This window comes from Psammomys obesus, unplaced genomic scaffold (assembly GCF_907164565.1).
Source record: "Psammomys obesus unplaced genomic scaffold, mPsaObe1.curated_primary_1811, whole genome shotgun sequence".
Classification (NCBI taxonomy): domain Eukaryota; kingdom Metazoa; phylum Chordata; class Mammalia; order Rodentia; family Muridae; genus Psammomys; species Psammomys obesus.
This window is the reverse complement of record NW_026585686.1, coordinates 4,842,787-4,859,161: the sequence shown is the minus strand read 5'-3', so window position 1 is coordinate 4,859,161 and position 16,375 is coordinate 4,842,787. Positions and strand designations below refer to the sequence as shown.

Here is a 16,375-nt window from a genome sequence, read left to right as displayed (position 1 = left end):
TCTATCTATCTATCTATCTATCTATCTATCTATCTATCTATCTATCTGTCTATCTATCCATTTATTTATTTACTTTATATCTCAGTTGTAGCCTCTCTCTTCCTCTCCTCCTAGTTCCACCCTCCCTCTTTTTCCTCCATCCCCTTCCCCTACTCCTCAGAAAACAGGAGCCCCCATCAACCCACCTGAGTGTATCAAATCGCATCATAGCTGAGTACATCCTCTTTCCCTGTGGCCTGTCGAGGCAGCCCTGCCAGGGGGAGGTGATCAAAAGAGAGGGAACAGGGTAGGAGAAGGAGTACAGAGATAAATAAGGATAGATGTCAGACCTGTGAAGAGTGGGGCTATGAGGACAGAGGTCTTGCAGAGTAAAAAAAACTGGTTGGGGACATCTCGGTGATAAGCTGAAGACCTACGACAGGGTAGGTTCCTGAGAGGCTATGGGGGTGACTCTAGATGAGAATCCGAGTAGCAGGGGTCATGAAGACAGAAGAGGCCGTACTTTAACTAGACAGAACTCCTAGTAGTGGAGGGGAACACTAATGCACCCACAAAAACTTTATGGGTGGGAGAGAGCCAAACCCTCACACTATTAATGATACTCTGCTGTGCTTGCAGACAGGAGCCTAGCATAGCTGTCGCCTCTGAGGTGCCACCCGGCAGCAGATCAAAACAGATGCTGAATGCCAGCATTTAAATAGTTGAGAAATGGAAGAATGATGTCACATCATTATGTACTCACTACCACTATCTCTTCCTACACTGCTCACGCCGTATGGGCAGACACTGTGCCGGCCTTACTCACTTCTGAATGTCTAAAGCCTCAGATCAATATGTGGTGGGAATTCAGTCAACTAGCTGTGTGAATGAACGAACCATAAACATGCGTTCAAATACCTCCTTTATTTTTTGCCATTAGAGACAAAGTCTCACTATTTAGTATTGGTTAGCATAGACCTCATTTTGTAGACTATGCTGGCCTCCAACCCATGGAAGTCTGCCTTCCTGTCTCTAGGGTGCTTGGAGTAAAGGTATGTGCCACCGTGCCCACCTCATGATGCTTCTTTAACATTTGGTCTTTATTTAAAAAGTTTCTTACACAATGAAATATTTGGATTATAAAATATAATGGATAAAAATTATAAGAAGACGTGAAAAATATTTTTGAATGAATATTTTCAGACTTTTTTTTCAGACTAACTTTGAAACTTGTTTTTTAAATTTAAAAAATGGTAAATAAAAATCAGCTTAATGCAATATTTAAAATTCAACTTTTCATCCTTTTGGCATAATATTTGGAATTATCCTTGACCATGTGGCTTTGATTGGCCCCATTAATATGACTTATGTCCCAACTATATTAAAGTAGTTTGAGGGTATAATATAGAAATATTCATATTTTTATAACGAATATCAGCTGTCAAGATTTTATTCAAAACATGGTGTGAGCTTTGTGGTTAGTAGATTTTTATTGTTTAAAATTCCAATTTGAAAATTGTAGGTATTAAAGAATATTTCTAAGCATAATAGGAAATGATATATTCTTGGTTCAAAAGTTACTGTTAAACAAAGTAACTTATTATAAAATGCCTGACTGATCAGAAACACAGAAAGTAAATATACATAATTCCTCTAGCCAGTGCTAATATAAATGCTTTGTTGGATAATAGGAACACATAAAGCGTGCTGTTGTTTAGGTGTTATGGGGGAAGATAAGTTTCTTGATAAGGTAGAAATACATTTGAATTTAATATCATGAGTTTTAATTTGGCCATTTCTTTAGAAACAGTATCAGTACTCGGCTGTATGGCCATGTACCTGGAGAATAAATTTCTGTTCAATGTTTCATGTCTTTTTGGCTTTCTAATTGTAACATCTCTGTTACTGTTTGCTTAGCTTTTGTGCCTATGTGACTTTAAGGGTGTGTTTTCATCCCATATTTTTCTCCAGGCGTCCACAAGGACAAAGATAAGCCTCCCAGCTTCTCTGTTGTCCTTGAGACTCTGAGGCGGACCTTGACAGATTACCAGAACAAGCTGGAAGATGCATCTAATGAGGTAACACGTGGGCTGTTTGGCTCCACACACGGCCTTCGGGCTGTACCAGTATGCAGCCCTTGCTTGTTACAAAGGTCAAAAAGATTGGGGATGTTGAATTGACAGCTTCACAGACACAGAAATAATAAACCACTTGTCACTGTTCTTTCTTCAAGTGTGGCCTAAAGTAGTGTCTCACTCTCATTTTGTGATTCTTCAGATGAACAATGAAAGGATCCTGTCACTTCTTGGCCTGAGTAACTTTCTGTGCAAGGAATTTAAGTGAAATGTGCTTTGTTTAATGCCAGCTTGTTTCTGATCTGTGGGCAGCTGTTAGAATTTAGGTTTCATCAAGAGTTTAAGGGTTTGTAAACCACAGAAATCTTAATAAAAAAGGGAAATTAATTTTCGTGCTCTAGAGGGAGTTAAGTGTTGTCAGAGTTTTTAAAAACAAATGTCTGTTTGATGTAGACTGGAAGCTGTTAATTTGCAGATTAAAAAGGCTCATGCTTCTGTCTGTCATCTCATTTGTATTGTTTAATGTGTGAGTTAATAATTTTCTTGGGTATTAAAATATTTTATGAATTCATGCTTTAAAAATTGAAGAGTTTGTCTAGTTATTTCTTGTCCAATTAGCATATGTAATAGTTACATTAGTTAGCAAAACAACTGAACTTGTCATAGCCATAGACAAGTCACATAGCTTAGAGTTCATCTCTTTGTTTTATGTAATTCTAAACCTGCAGACTCATTTTGTGTACTATATTGGGAGAGGCTTATTTAATATTATGTGTGCAGGGTGGATATAGAAGGATGAGTCTTTTCTAAACATCTTCTATAACTGTTCAGAAAAAAGTAACCATTAAAATATTTAAATTCTTTGAAGATCAGACATTGCTGAGTCTTTCCTCACAAGACAAGACAAGGTGGATTGTTAGTAGTTTTGAAGTTCTTCTGAGGCCTAGGCCTGGAAGCTGCCGAGTAACTAGGAACACATTACCTACAGCGAATTGTTATTTAGGAGGATGAATGTCACATGATCCTCAGCACAGTTGAAAAGTCGACTCAGCAGGCTTTGGCTTAGTAATGTGCTTTGTTGTGAACCAGTGCCAGAGACAGCAGTGGGGAGACCAAAGGGGTGGGCGCAAAGAAAGCAAAAAGAGCAGCCTGACAGAAAGAAGAATGAACTGTCAAAGAAAATAAATCACAGGCGGTGCAGGACCAACTGATGACCTGCCACAGTCTTCCCAGTAGGACTGTGTGTGACTGACCCCGAAGCTGTCATGCGGAGTGAGGGACCCGTGAATACCCTCTTGATGTAAAGCCAGTCTTCTGCGCTGTTCTCTCTTCTTCCCTTGTAGATACCACTGCTTTTGGCATTTGGTCCAGTAGGATTTTAAGAATAAAGCTGTGTTTACAGTAAGAATGAAATCCGTTATCTAGATAGTGTGCAAAATAAGAGCATCTTTGGCGTTTTAAGGCTGAATGTGCTCTTTTCAGCCAGGTGAGCGTGTGACAGAAGCTGCATAGCCTTTAACCAAAAGACGTGTTGCGCCTAAGAATCAATCACTGTTGAAATATTTATGCCTAAGTAATTGCATAGCAAGCATTTGAAAGTTAGCTTTTGAGGCACTCCTTCTTGCAGAAATGTCAAAAAGCTATTTTTCTTTCATCAGCTAAACAACATAAATGATGCCAAGGAAAAGACATCCAATGAACTTGATTCCACCAAACAAAAAATTGAATCTCACATTAAAAATATAAAGGTATTGCAATTTAAGATAACTTTTTGCTTTTATTAAGAGACAGTAAGGGGATTGTTTTAGAGATACCTAATAATAAAGCTTCTATTTTCAAGATATTGTGGATGCGTATTTACATTTTTTTTGTTCTTCAAACTGTTTTGGTTAAATAAAAAAATAATTTAACATAATTTTAATATTACAGACTAAAATGCATTGATATGTAATATCCTGCCTTAGAATAAATACTGAACACATTTCACATAAGCATATGTGATGGTAGGGTCAGTTTCTGTCATTTTTGGGTGGAGCCATTGTTTTTAGTACATCTTGTCTGGTTAATGGGCTGAGACCACAGTTGGCCAAGGCTCAAAAAATATTTATTTTCTGTGTTAGTTTTAGCTACAATGTTGCAAATTTGAGTTTCTCAATATTTGTTGGGATGCTGTAGTATTGGTTTTGTTGCTGAGTTTAGAGTGGACCATTTGATAACATAGTTTAGTAGAATTTTAGGTCTCATTCTTGAGCTTTCTGTTAGTAATTGGAATGTCATTGGAGAGTAAATGTCCATTATATTAAATGTAATATAACTTACATTATATTAAATGTCAAGAGATTTATGGTTTTTCATTTTACTGAAGTATTATTAAGGTTTTTTTTAAAACTACTCCTTTAAAATAATGAGTTAAAAAACCCATTTTAAATAACTTTTTGAAATATGCAGTTAAAAATTTATGTATGCTTAAACACTACAAATTTTCTCATTTTTGAATGAAAGTGTTCTACTTGGAAAAAACCCATTTATTTAAATACCCTAAATATTTAGCTACATAAGCAAATGGCAATTATTTCATGCTAATGTTTTGAAGGTTTTCAGCATTTTGTGTGCCTCTCACCTTCTGCTATCCCTCTAGTCTCTTGCTTGGTGTTTCTGATAGGAACTTCAGGATAAGCTGGCTGAGGTCCATAAAGAGCTAAGTCACTTACGCACTAAGTGTGCCGACCGAGAGGCCCTCATAACCACGCTGAAGGTGGAACTGCAGAATGTGTTGCACTGCTGGGAGAAGGAGAAGGCCCGGGCAGCTCAGTGTGACAGTGAGCTGCAGAAGCTGTCCCAGGCCTTCCGGAAGGACACCGAGGTATTCCCCTCCCTAGACCTTTCATGAACTGCAGCAGTGTAGATTACATGCACCAACGGCCAGGGTTACTCACATTTGATTTAATTTAAAGAATGTTCTGAGTGTCACACTTTGAAATGTTCCTCACAGCTGCAAAATCACTTCCTTCATTCTGTTTTCTTGTTCTAATTTGTGAAAAACAAAAGTGACCTAGTTCAACCCTTGTCACTTGGACCATCAACTTTCTTACCCTGCTTGCATCTGTCATATCTCACGATGTCACATTCTTTACTGTCTTGTCAGGGTTGGCCAGTTTGCCAGTTAACGACATCATTTTTTATTAGAGTCGTCCTACAGCTAGGCTTGATGAAAAGAATACTTCTTTTTGGTAGCTGAATAGATTTGGACTGTTTTTTCTGTTCACACAGAGCATGGCTGTGGACAAGCCATGTAGGCTTGTCACCCCACATTTCAATTTCCTTAATGGTAAAACAAGAATAATATCTCCAGACAGTCTCTTTTTCCTTACTGTGAGATATTCATGAAAATTGGAAAAAAGAGTTTCACAAAATTAAAACTGTAATTTGGATGCTCTGGATACCTATCTATCAATTTTTATTTATTAGTAATATATTGAACTTATTTTTGAGATTTATTTATTGTTATTTTATGCCTGTGGGTGTTTTGCCTACATATATGTCTGTGTACCATGTGGATGTCTGGTGGTTAGGGAGGCCAGAAGAGGGTACTGGAACTGGAGTTATAGACAGTTGTGAGGCCCATGAGGGTGCTGGGACATGGACCTGGGTCCCCAGCAAGAACAGTCAGTGCTCTTAACTGCTGAGCTGTCTCATCTGTCCTATTAATGACTTTTTAAAATATGACAAAATTCCATATTCTGTGTGAGCTTGTTCTCTGTATAGTTTTCTTTTACTTCTGGAATATAGAGCTCCAGCAGTTGGTGGGTTCGTTTATCTAAATTCCTGCATGTTGAATTCATTATTTCAACAAATAGAACTCCAATGCCAAGAGAATAAAAAGGAGACATTCTTTCCAGCCTTAGAGTCTGGGGTTTCAATTGTGTCCACATAAAGGGGTTGGAAATGTTCTATATAGCAGATAATGATGAAAGGAAAGGAAACTAGAAGGCTGACTGTATTGGAAAGTCAGTGTCTAGAGTGCTGTGGTTGGGTTCAACATGTGTGAAGTGATTTTGGATCTTGGGATGATCTTTTCATGCCAAATGGATGACTGCCGTGGCTGGCTTATCATAGCCCAGGCTCTTCGAGCAGAGCTGTGATGGTTAGTAAAATGTGGAGGATTTTAGGGTCTGAATAGTACACTTGTGTAATTGCACTTAGATCTTTTTACATTTCAACCCACTTCAAAGAGGAGAAGTCATCTCTTACTATTTATGAAGGAACAATGGATAGTATATTTGTAGCAGCAGTTTTTTACTTTCTTTTCTTTTTTCTTCTTTCTCTCTTCGTTCCTTCCCTCCTTCCTTCCTTCCTTCCTTCCTTCCTTCCTTCCTTCCTTCCTTCCTTCCTTCCTTCCTTTCTTTCTTTCTTTCTTTCTTTCTTTCTTTCTTTCTTTCTTTCTTCCCTTCTTCTTTTCTTTCTTTCTTCTATTTTGCATTTTGAGACAGGGTCTTTTTACAGAGCCCTGGCTATTCTGCACCTCACTCTATAGACCAGGATGGCCTCAGAGTCACAGAGATCCTCCTGCCTCTGCCTCCTAAGTGCTCAGAGTAAAGGTGTGCTCCACCATAACCAGCAGGTTTTTATTTCTTGATTTAGTTTTTTTTTTTGGGGGGGGGTAGCTATATTTATTTGCTTAATTTTTATTTTTTAATTACTTTATCTGAAAAAGTGAGATAGTAAACAGCTCAATTAGTGTTATCTACTTTGAAAATTTCAGAAAATGGCTGTTATGATTTTCAATAACAAGACTTTTAAAATACTATATTTAATTAAAAAAATTAAATTTTGATTTTCATTTTTCTCCTAATTTTTCCTCTTAAGTTTTTCCCTGCTGATATACTGTGATATGTTGAGGGAGCTGATCTAACCCATATAAAGTGCTCCTTTTCAGTGCAGTTATTCGCAATTACTTCATCTTTTGAGGTCCATGTTTTGAGACGAAGTATCTAAAAGAGGGCCATCATTTTATTAGCTAAATCCTGCAAATGTGATCAAGATAAGTGAGGGTTATACTGGATTCTAGAACAAAATAAATATCTTTAGGCTGTTCAGCATTGGATAGTTAGTGATTGTAATGACAGTATGCTTTTGCAGGGTTTGTCAAGCATAGTTGTAATTGGACAGTTTTGAAAATGTGTCTTGGACAGCATGTCCCCTTTAAATTGCTCTGTTACTTTGCAATACTTAAACACCCACAGATGCCCAGTGTGCCCAATACAATATAAACCTCTAAGTGGGGAAAACAAATGAGCTCTTCTTCCATATCTTTCATATACTGTGTGTGTTGCCTAAGGGGGTCGGGATAGATTTCCTGTAAGTGGTAAGTGGAGTTGAACCTCTTAGGGAGGAAGAAAGCTGCGTGATTGCACACATGTGAAGTACAGATATTGATACACTTTGCCTTTCGTGAGAATGGAGTAACACTCTTATCTCGATGCCATTTATGACGTCACATCTGTTTTTAAAAATATAAGTAGGAAGTTATAGAATTACCATATTGGCTTCAAATTACAGGTTCTTGTAAAAAATTAACCCAGATGCCTTGTGTTAGAGATAATAAAACTTAGACCTAAACAGGTGCTCACATGGCCAGCAGTAGCAAGCTGGATCACTGACCAGGTCTTCTGGCATCTAATTACAGCAGGGATTTGAAACCAGTCTAAGTACCACCCAGTATTTTATCTATTGCTTGTTTCGGAATGCAAGGAAAAGGGCCATCCAAATGATAATAGCTGAAACTCGAGTAAATACTTCTAGATTAAAAAAAATTCCTTACTATTTGAATTAGATATTTTATTTCCTACAGTATTTGTATGCAGGAGTTAATGAGTTATTTTCTTGCAGGAGAAGCTAACCTTCCTTCACACCTTGTATCAGCACTTGGTAGCAGGCTATGTGCTCCTAAAACAACCAGAAGGCATGTTGGATAAATTCTCTTGGTCTGAGCTCTGTGCAGTCTTGCAGGAGAATGTTGATGCCCTCATTGCAGACCTCAACAGGGCTAATGAGAAGGTAACTGTCCTCAGGCACCAGCTACCTCTATTAAATTCAGTGACATTTGTCCACATCACAGTATCATTAAGAGAGGCTGACATTCATCTTATTTCAAAAAGAATTTGGATGTTAATAATTCAGTACCATTAATTATGGCTTGTCTACAACTCAGTTTGATGCCATTGCTGTGGGCATGTAAATGTGACTGAAGTCTGTATGAAGTCTCTAAGCTCCACTTTCTGTGCAGGACATGCTAATACTACTAGCCAGTATTAGCCACAGGGACCTAATTAAGAGAAAATAAATTAATCTTACTGATGAAGCAATTCAAAGAACTTAGTCATTTACATTAATAAACCAACTCTTTATGTTAGCATAAAATAGAAACAGGATGTAGTTATTCAAAAACATCATCTTAAAAGTCTTTGCTTAGGAAATATGAAATGTTGTTTTAAAAGTACTTAGAAAAATTTAAATTACATTTTGACTTTTTTTTTTCAGCTGTCACAAACTATGTGAGAAAGCACAGCCTATACTTTAGAAGGGGAAATGTGTATTTTATAGATTAAAACAGTAGATTTTATGGTTACTTTACCATTCTATAAGCCTAGGAATTCAGTCTTTCTCAAACAGAAAAACAAAATGCTCTTGCTATAGAAAGTTAGGAAGTATATCAGGTTGTATATGTATGTTGCCATTTAAGATACTATTACTTACCCTGGGGCTGTTGAATTTACCATTACTGTGATTGTAACAAATTGTGGTATAAAGTCTAGATTTTAGTTACAATGACATTTGCTGTTAAAGGACCAGAAAAGTTTTTTTTAAAAAAAAAAAAAACACACATATGCTGTATTAACAAAAATAGTCCAACTTCAAGGTGAAATCTTGTATTATTGAGCATTTTATCTTTAGCATATTGAGAGTATAACCAAAGGCACTGTGAATTAGCCTGGTTAATGGGGAAGTAAACTGTGAGGAACAGATGCTGCTGTGACTGTGAGTAAGTATACAATGGGTTAAAACAGACTGATAATTAACTTAACTAAATTAAATATGTGCTTTGCCTCTTAGATGATGTTTTTAATAATTGCGCATAGCTTCAAAACATAAATTGACATGCATGTTAGAAGATAAGGATTTTCTTTTTAGTGTTTATTAAAAGGAAAACTGGGAGTGATGTTCTGCATTAGTATATATAAAATGTTTGTGCATTTGTAAATCTCATTTAAATTTTTTTTTTCTCATTGAGACACCTGAAATAGCTTGATCTTCAGTTCTAGAGATAAGAATAATTTTCAAAATTGTCTCTGTAAAATTGGCTACAGAAAAAGCTACTTTATTAGGAGGAAAAATAAAAAGTCATTGTTTATATATAAAAACGATACTGTTTTCTTCTAAACTGTCTAATTTACCTCCATAATTTCTGGTTCTTACTTTGTTTATATCATAATATTATGATCTTAGGGATAAAATGTAGTGGAGAATGTAGGTATTTTTCTTGAGTGAGTGATCTGCAGATGTGATGTCATGTCTCAATGTGTATTTCATTTCCATCTATAGATAAGTCACCTGGAGTATATCTGTAAAAACAAGTCTGATACAATGAGAGAGCTTCAACAGACCCAGGAAGACACCTTCAACAAAGTGGCAGAACAGATCAAGGCCCAAGAGAGCTGTTGGCACACACAGAAGAAGGAGCTGGAGTTCCAGTATTCTGAACTTCTCCGGGAAGTGCAGAGGAGGGCACAGGTATGCTATGCTATGGGGAGCTAGTCCATACCTGGGAGGAGCCAGGTGAATCCCATTGAAACACTGCTTGATCAGTCTCCAAGTAGGTTCCATAGTAAGGGGAACAGGGGCTGTCTCTGACATGAACTTAGTGGCTGGCTCTTTGATCACCTCCCCCTGAGGGTGGTGCAGCCTTACAAGCCTTACAGAGGAAGATAATGCAGACAGTCCTGATGAGACCTGATAGGCTAGTGTCAGATAGAAGGGGAGGAGGACCTCCTCTATCAGTGGACTTGGAGAGGGGCAGGGAGGAGATGAGGGAGGGAGGGTGGGGTTAGAGGGAATGAGGGAAGGGTCTACAGCTGGGATACAAAGTGAATAAACTGTAATTAATATAAAAAAATTAAAAAAAATCAAACAAAACACTTGAAATTCCCAAGGAATTAATAAAAACATTTCGAAAAAGGGCTGCTTTGTTTAACTATTTCCACTTTTTTTCTTTCCTCTTTTTGGACAGGGTCTCACTATGAATCCTTGGCTGGCCTGAAACTTACAGAGATCCTCTTACCTCTGCCTCCCAAGTACTGGGATTAAATGTGTGCACCACCATGCTTGAAATGTTTTCTTTTTGCATCAGCTCTCAGTCAGTTTAAATATTCTTGAAGACCGCATAGAACTTGCTTATGATTATGCAAGTACATATTAGTTATTGTGCTGCTTCTTCTAGGCAGGGATGACAGCAGCAATATAGAAGTGGCAATAATGTGTATGGAGAAAATAGCTTAGCTACCCAGATCTTCTGTGCCCATCAAATCTAGCATAGAAGAGAAAGTGTATCTCACAATCACTTTACAGTAGGACCTGACATTGAAGTTTTAGTTCTTGCATAATGTTAGAAGGTGTCACTTGTTTCATTGCTGTGACAGAGGACCTGTATCTATTTCTGTGTGTTTGTCTGTTTTAAGGGTTATCTTTTATTTGAGTTTGAAGATGTTTTTGTTTTTTTTTTGTCAAAACTCTAATCTTTTTGGTTAAATGATGAAATTAAATGTCTTTTATTTATTTTTAAAACAAAGCATTAGAAGGTCTGGTAAGATATTGCCAGTGTAAATATCCTTTCATGTAGCTTATTTCATTTGGGGGGCTTCAGATGAACTATCACTTAAGCTCATTTGGGGTTAAAATGTATTATACTGACTTAGGGGTTAGATATGAAATTCTTCCATGATTTGAGAGTTTACTTGCATTCCTTTGCATTCCAACCTAACATTAATTTTCTGTTGTACTGTATGACTAAAATGCGCTTATAAGTCAGTATGTACCATGTGTCTTTCTGGGTCTGTGATATATCACTCAGGATGATCTTTTCTAGTTCCATCTATTTGCCTGCAAATTTCATGATACTTTTTTTTTTTTAAAGTGGCTGAGTAGTATTTCATTGTGTAAATATATCACAGTTTCTTTATCCATTCTTTAGATGAGAGACATCTAAGTTGTTTCTAATTTCTGGCTGTTTTGAATAAAGCTGCTATGAACATGGTTGAAAAAAGTCCTTGTTGTATGGTGGGGCATCTTTAGGCTGTATGCTCAGGAGTGGTATAGCTGAGTCTTGAGGTAGGCCTATTCCCAGTTTTCTGAGAAAGCACCAGATTGATTTCCAGAGTGGATGTACAGTTTGCACTCCAAACAGCAATGGAGGAGTGCTCCCCTTTCTCCACGTCCTTGCCAGCATGTATTGTTACTTGAGTTTTCATATAGTACAGGATAGACATACTACAGTGCACAGACCCCCAGGAAGATAAGTCCAATGGATATCTTAGGCTTCATGTCAACCTACTAGTTAGGGAAGTGGGTTAGGAAGTCTGTATCTCTGACACAGACTTTGTTGCCTGCTTTTTGATTACTTTCCCCTGATGGGACTGCCCTACAAGTACCTAGGGGAGGAAGACAACTCAGTCCTCATGTGAATAGATGAGGTGGCAGTGTTTGGGTAGTGGGGGCTCCTCCATTCTAAGGAATAGGGAAGAAGGGATGCAGGAGAAAGGGTGGAACTGGTAGGAGATGAGGGAGGGACATATGACTTTGATGTAAGTTGAATCAATTGATGAAAAATAAAGAATAAAATCTGTGTTGTATGTGATCGCATTGTTGGGAGATGATGAAAATTAGGAGGTGGGGCCTGGCTGGAGGAGGTGGGCTACATCGAGTATTGCTGCAAAGGTGTGTCTGGGCCTTTTCCTTCTCCCTCTTTGCTTCCTGTTCACCATGAGGGAGCTGCTTAGCCTTCCCATCCCTGCTGCACATCGTTGTTCTGTTCATTAGTGACAGAGCCTCAAGATCATGGACTAGAGTAAATCCTTCCTGCTTTATACTTCCTCAGAGGTTTTGTAATAATGGTAAAAAATCTCATATATCTACTAATATGAGATGTAGAATTATAGTTAAAATAATTCCAAGATGTTAGCTTTGCTTAAGAATAGAAATTATAGGCCCTAAGTGAACTTAGGCATTTCTATGTGGATTTGAATTAGTCAATAAACATTTTCTGGAAACAGCCACTTTTGTTCATTGCATGCAGGCAATATGCTGTATTTACATTTTCAGACTGAAGGAAAAGATCTAAGACAGTGGAGGGAGCTCACAAGTGCACAGTTTGAAGGCAGGATGTCTTCATGTAGCCCAGATTCACAAGCCTCCTGCATCAGCCTTCTTAGTGCTGCTCTTACAAGTGTGCCCCTCCAAGCACTGCCAGTTTGGTTTTTGGTTAATGTAAGGACTCATGTACTATTACTCTATCAAGGCTCCAAACATTTCCACTGTACCAGAGCACTCTATGACCTCTGCCAGTCATTTTTCACTTTGCGTGGGCAGCTATCATTTCTGGTCAATTTCACAAGTTCTTGAATGTTGTGCAAATGGAGTCATTTAATATTTACTCATAGGGAGTTGGCTTAATTCACTCAGTGTTGATATAGAACATATTACTTTTGTTATTATCTATCAGTAGTATATTATTCTTTATGGCTTAATAATGTTCTACTTTATAGCCACATCACAATTTGATTGAAAATGGGTAGATAAATATTTGGTTTATTTCCAGTTTGGGGCTATTTTCAATGAACTTTATGCAAAAACTATTGTACAAGGGTATAAATCCTTAGGAATCTAATGTCTGTGTTATATGCTAAATGAATATTTAAGAAAACATTAAATTGTTTTCCAAAGGGGCCATGTCATCTTTTTAAAAATTCTTCTTAGTCTAACAGATCTGTATTTTTATCTGCATCTGTATATCTCACAGGCTTGCAGTTCACTTTTGGTGAGTGAGTGCGGGCTTAGGACATCACAAACGCTGACGGCAAAGTGTCTAGGAGAAGCTCTCCTTGACTTCTCTCCAAGGGACTTGTCACACCTTAGCTTTGGTGCGGGGTCTGCAGATTAGAGCTCACTTTTCATCATTTCTGCACATAATTCAGTATTACAGAGTGCCGTATGGCTTTTATTATGTTCATGTTCGCATCTTCCTCAAGTATAATTGAGTATGCAGAGGTACACACTTTGGCTTCATATTGAGTTCAGTATTATTGTGATCCATGTTATCTGATCTATTGAATTTTATTTTAGAAAAAATTGTTAGAATCAGTTCTATAGAGTTGGTCATCCTTAAAGCTAAGTGCAAATAAGATATACTTATTTTGTATCACTTAATAAATTTTCCAAGATTATGTTTATAAAAACATGGGTGGGGCACAGTCATTGCCCAGGACTGTGGTGGTAGGACACTGGAGATGTCAGATGGAAATAACCATTAGTAGAGGGGATTCGTAGGAAACAAAATCCTGATTCATAACTTGTTTAATAGTTTGTTTTTATAATTGAGTGGTTAGTAATTAAACAATATTATAAGTTAAATTTATTTGAAAAGATGGTAGTGATGTATAGATATTGTTCAAGAAATGAAACCTGTGGATCTGGTAGCCCAGTTTTGATATCCCAGCATCTTTTTAATTTTAGGTGTTTTATGATAGCCATGTAGTAGAGGAATTCTTGAATTTAAACACATTTGAAGTACCCCACAATACATCTTAAGTGTTTGTTCTGCTGACTAATCTGGATAAAGTGTACACTCCAGTCTGTGGACTAATGTTACTTTGTAATCTCAGTATATATATCCTTTTTTTCCTTTTTGTCTGAAAATAATTCAATTAGTGGACCAAGAATGTCCACTCTAGAAGTAAAGATTTTTCATTCTTAGTTGAGTCAGGGTTGTAATGTTTATTTCTTAAGCTTTGACAGTTCTGTGAACTCACATGGGTTTAAAATGGAAAGAAAAATTGGTTCTGGTGAGGTGACTCAGTGTAACAATGTGTGCCTGTTGCCAAGCCTGACAACCTGAGCTCAACCGCCAGGACCCTGTGGTCTTCACACGCATGCTGTGGCACGTGTGCACACTAGTCCCACCCACACACAGATAAAGAAATAGAAGGTTAAAATTAGGGCGGAGTAAACAGTGAAAGAAACCGGGGTTTGTGGTTCTACATTACGTTTTTTCCCTCTCTTGCTATTAAGTCCATTTGAAAAACTTAGTCATAAAAAGGATTGTTAGACACTGAAACACTTTCTGCATATTTTTAAAAGTGTTCAGAGATGAAGTAGAACTTGTTTGTGTTGTTGGAAGAGATGTTCCTGAAGGTTTATGTGATGGCTGGAGGCACTGTGTTCTTTCTCTTGGAGTGATGATGCATGAGTGGGAAATTTATATTTTTATGTCAAGCCCGGGTACCACTGCTGGGTGATTGAAAGCCGTTTTTTCTTTTTCTTTCTTTTTTCTTTTTAACATAACTGTTATCATTAATGACAATGCTGTCAGTGGAATTTGCGTGTTGTGTGTTAGACTTGTTCTTAGTGCTTTTGCCCTTTTGTAAACTTCCTCTCCCTTAGAACCACAGCCATATGAGATAGGTAGGCTCTTTAACATCACCTCTATCTCACAACTGAGGAAACTATGATTCAGATAACTGTTGAAAGGACATTTTGGGAATGGGATTAAAATGGAGGTGCCAGTGTAAACCACTGTAGACACTGGCATTTAGAAATAAGGATAAGGTGAAATGTATGGACTATTTTAATGTGATGTCATCATCCTTAGCTTTTAGTCCTTTTTACAGTATTCTGTAGCACTGTTTCTTTCAGAACTACATGGGTTTTTATATGTAAAATAATGTCTGAAAAATCTATTTAATGTAATACCGTTTTTAATTCTCTGATTCACATCTCTATGTGATTTTTGGTAACTAATAATTAAGCATGATAATATATAAAAAGCTAAAATAATCCATATTGTTACCAACCCACAAAATGGTAGTTCTTCTAATTTATATTTTCTTAGTTTATTTTTCTGAGAAATAGAAGTTTTAATATAATACACTACTTAAAAAAAGTTTTTCTGGACAGGGTTTCTGTGTGTAGCATTGGCTGTCCCAGACTCACTTTGTAGACCAGGCTGGCCTTGAACTCACAGCTTTCTGCCTGCCTCTGTCTCCAAGAATGCTGGTATTAAAGGCGTGCACCACCGTGCCTGGTTAATACACCATTAAAGTTACTGTTATAGGTTACAAAAATCAAGATAATTTTATATAATTTAATTAAAATGAATAAAAAATACTTCCTGTACTATATGATGCATCTGTGGGGCACTGTTGCAGAAGTACTAACAGAAAGGTATAATGCCTAGCTCTTTTTTTTCCTGTTTTATTTTTTAAAATTTATTTAAAAATTTTTATTTTTTCTTTATAATTTATTCATTATATATCCCGATTGAAGCCCCCTCCTTCAACTTCTCCAGTCCCACCCTCCCTCCCTTTTCCCCTCATCCAATTCTCCTAGCCCACTGAAAGGGGGAGTTCTCTCTATTGCCATCTGCCCATAGTTTGCCCATAGGACTGCTTGGGTCCTCTTCCTCTGTGGCCTGGCAAGGCTGCATCACCAGGGGTGAGTGATCAGAGGGCATTCAACGGAGATCATGATAGAGCAGTCTGCTCTTCACAAAATAGAGAGAGCTGAGCCATTCCTATTTCCAGAGTAAGAAAGGTGAGGAATGGAACATGTTAGAATGGAGAGGTGCTGCTGCTCAGTTTCTGAGAAGTTATCTTTTTTTTTAAAGTTTTATTTATTTATTATTTATACATTGTTCTTCCTGCATGCCAGAAGAGGGCACAGGATAGCGTTATAGATGGTTGTAAGCCACTGGGAATTGAACTTGTGACCTTTGGAAGAACAGTGAGCTCTCTTAACCTCTGAGCCATCTCTCCAGCCCCTCGAGAAGTTATCTTTTAACAGTCAACAAACCAGGTGTCTTTTTATATCAGTACATTTACTCTGTCTAATGATAAGGAGAATATCTGTCACCCCTCTCCCTGTCCCAGGAGGATCTGGTGGAGCTAAAGGGAATTTTATAATTTGTATTACATTAGAAATAAAAACATACACAAAATTCATTTTGTAGCAAGTGTTTGACATGATAGTATTTTTTTTAAATCTTTTATTTTTTT

The 16,375-nt window shown here is 37.3% G+C and overlaps 1 protein-coding gene across 1 annotated transcript in view; it reads left to right on the top strand.

Annotated features, from left to right (window-relative positions):
* Nucleotides 1–16,375, top strand: part of Ccdc171 (coiled-coil domain containing 171) — a 330,679-nt gene that overhangs the window by 106,955 nt on the left and 207,349 nt on the right. The window contains exons 13-17 of the mRNA XM_055591708.1: nucleotides 1,951–2,057; nucleotides 3,713–3,802; nucleotides 4,717–4,917; nucleotides 7,944–8,111; nucleotides 9,657–9,845. Of these exons, the coding sequence (XP_055447683.1) occupies nucleotides 1,951–2,057; nucleotides 3,713–3,802; nucleotides 4,717–4,917; nucleotides 7,944–8,111; nucleotides 9,657–9,845 (755 nt within the window). The remainder of the gene's footprint in view (nucleotides 1–1,950; nucleotides 2,058–3,712; nucleotides 3,803–4,716; nucleotides 4,918–7,943; nucleotides 8,112–9,656; nucleotides 9,846–16,375) is intronic.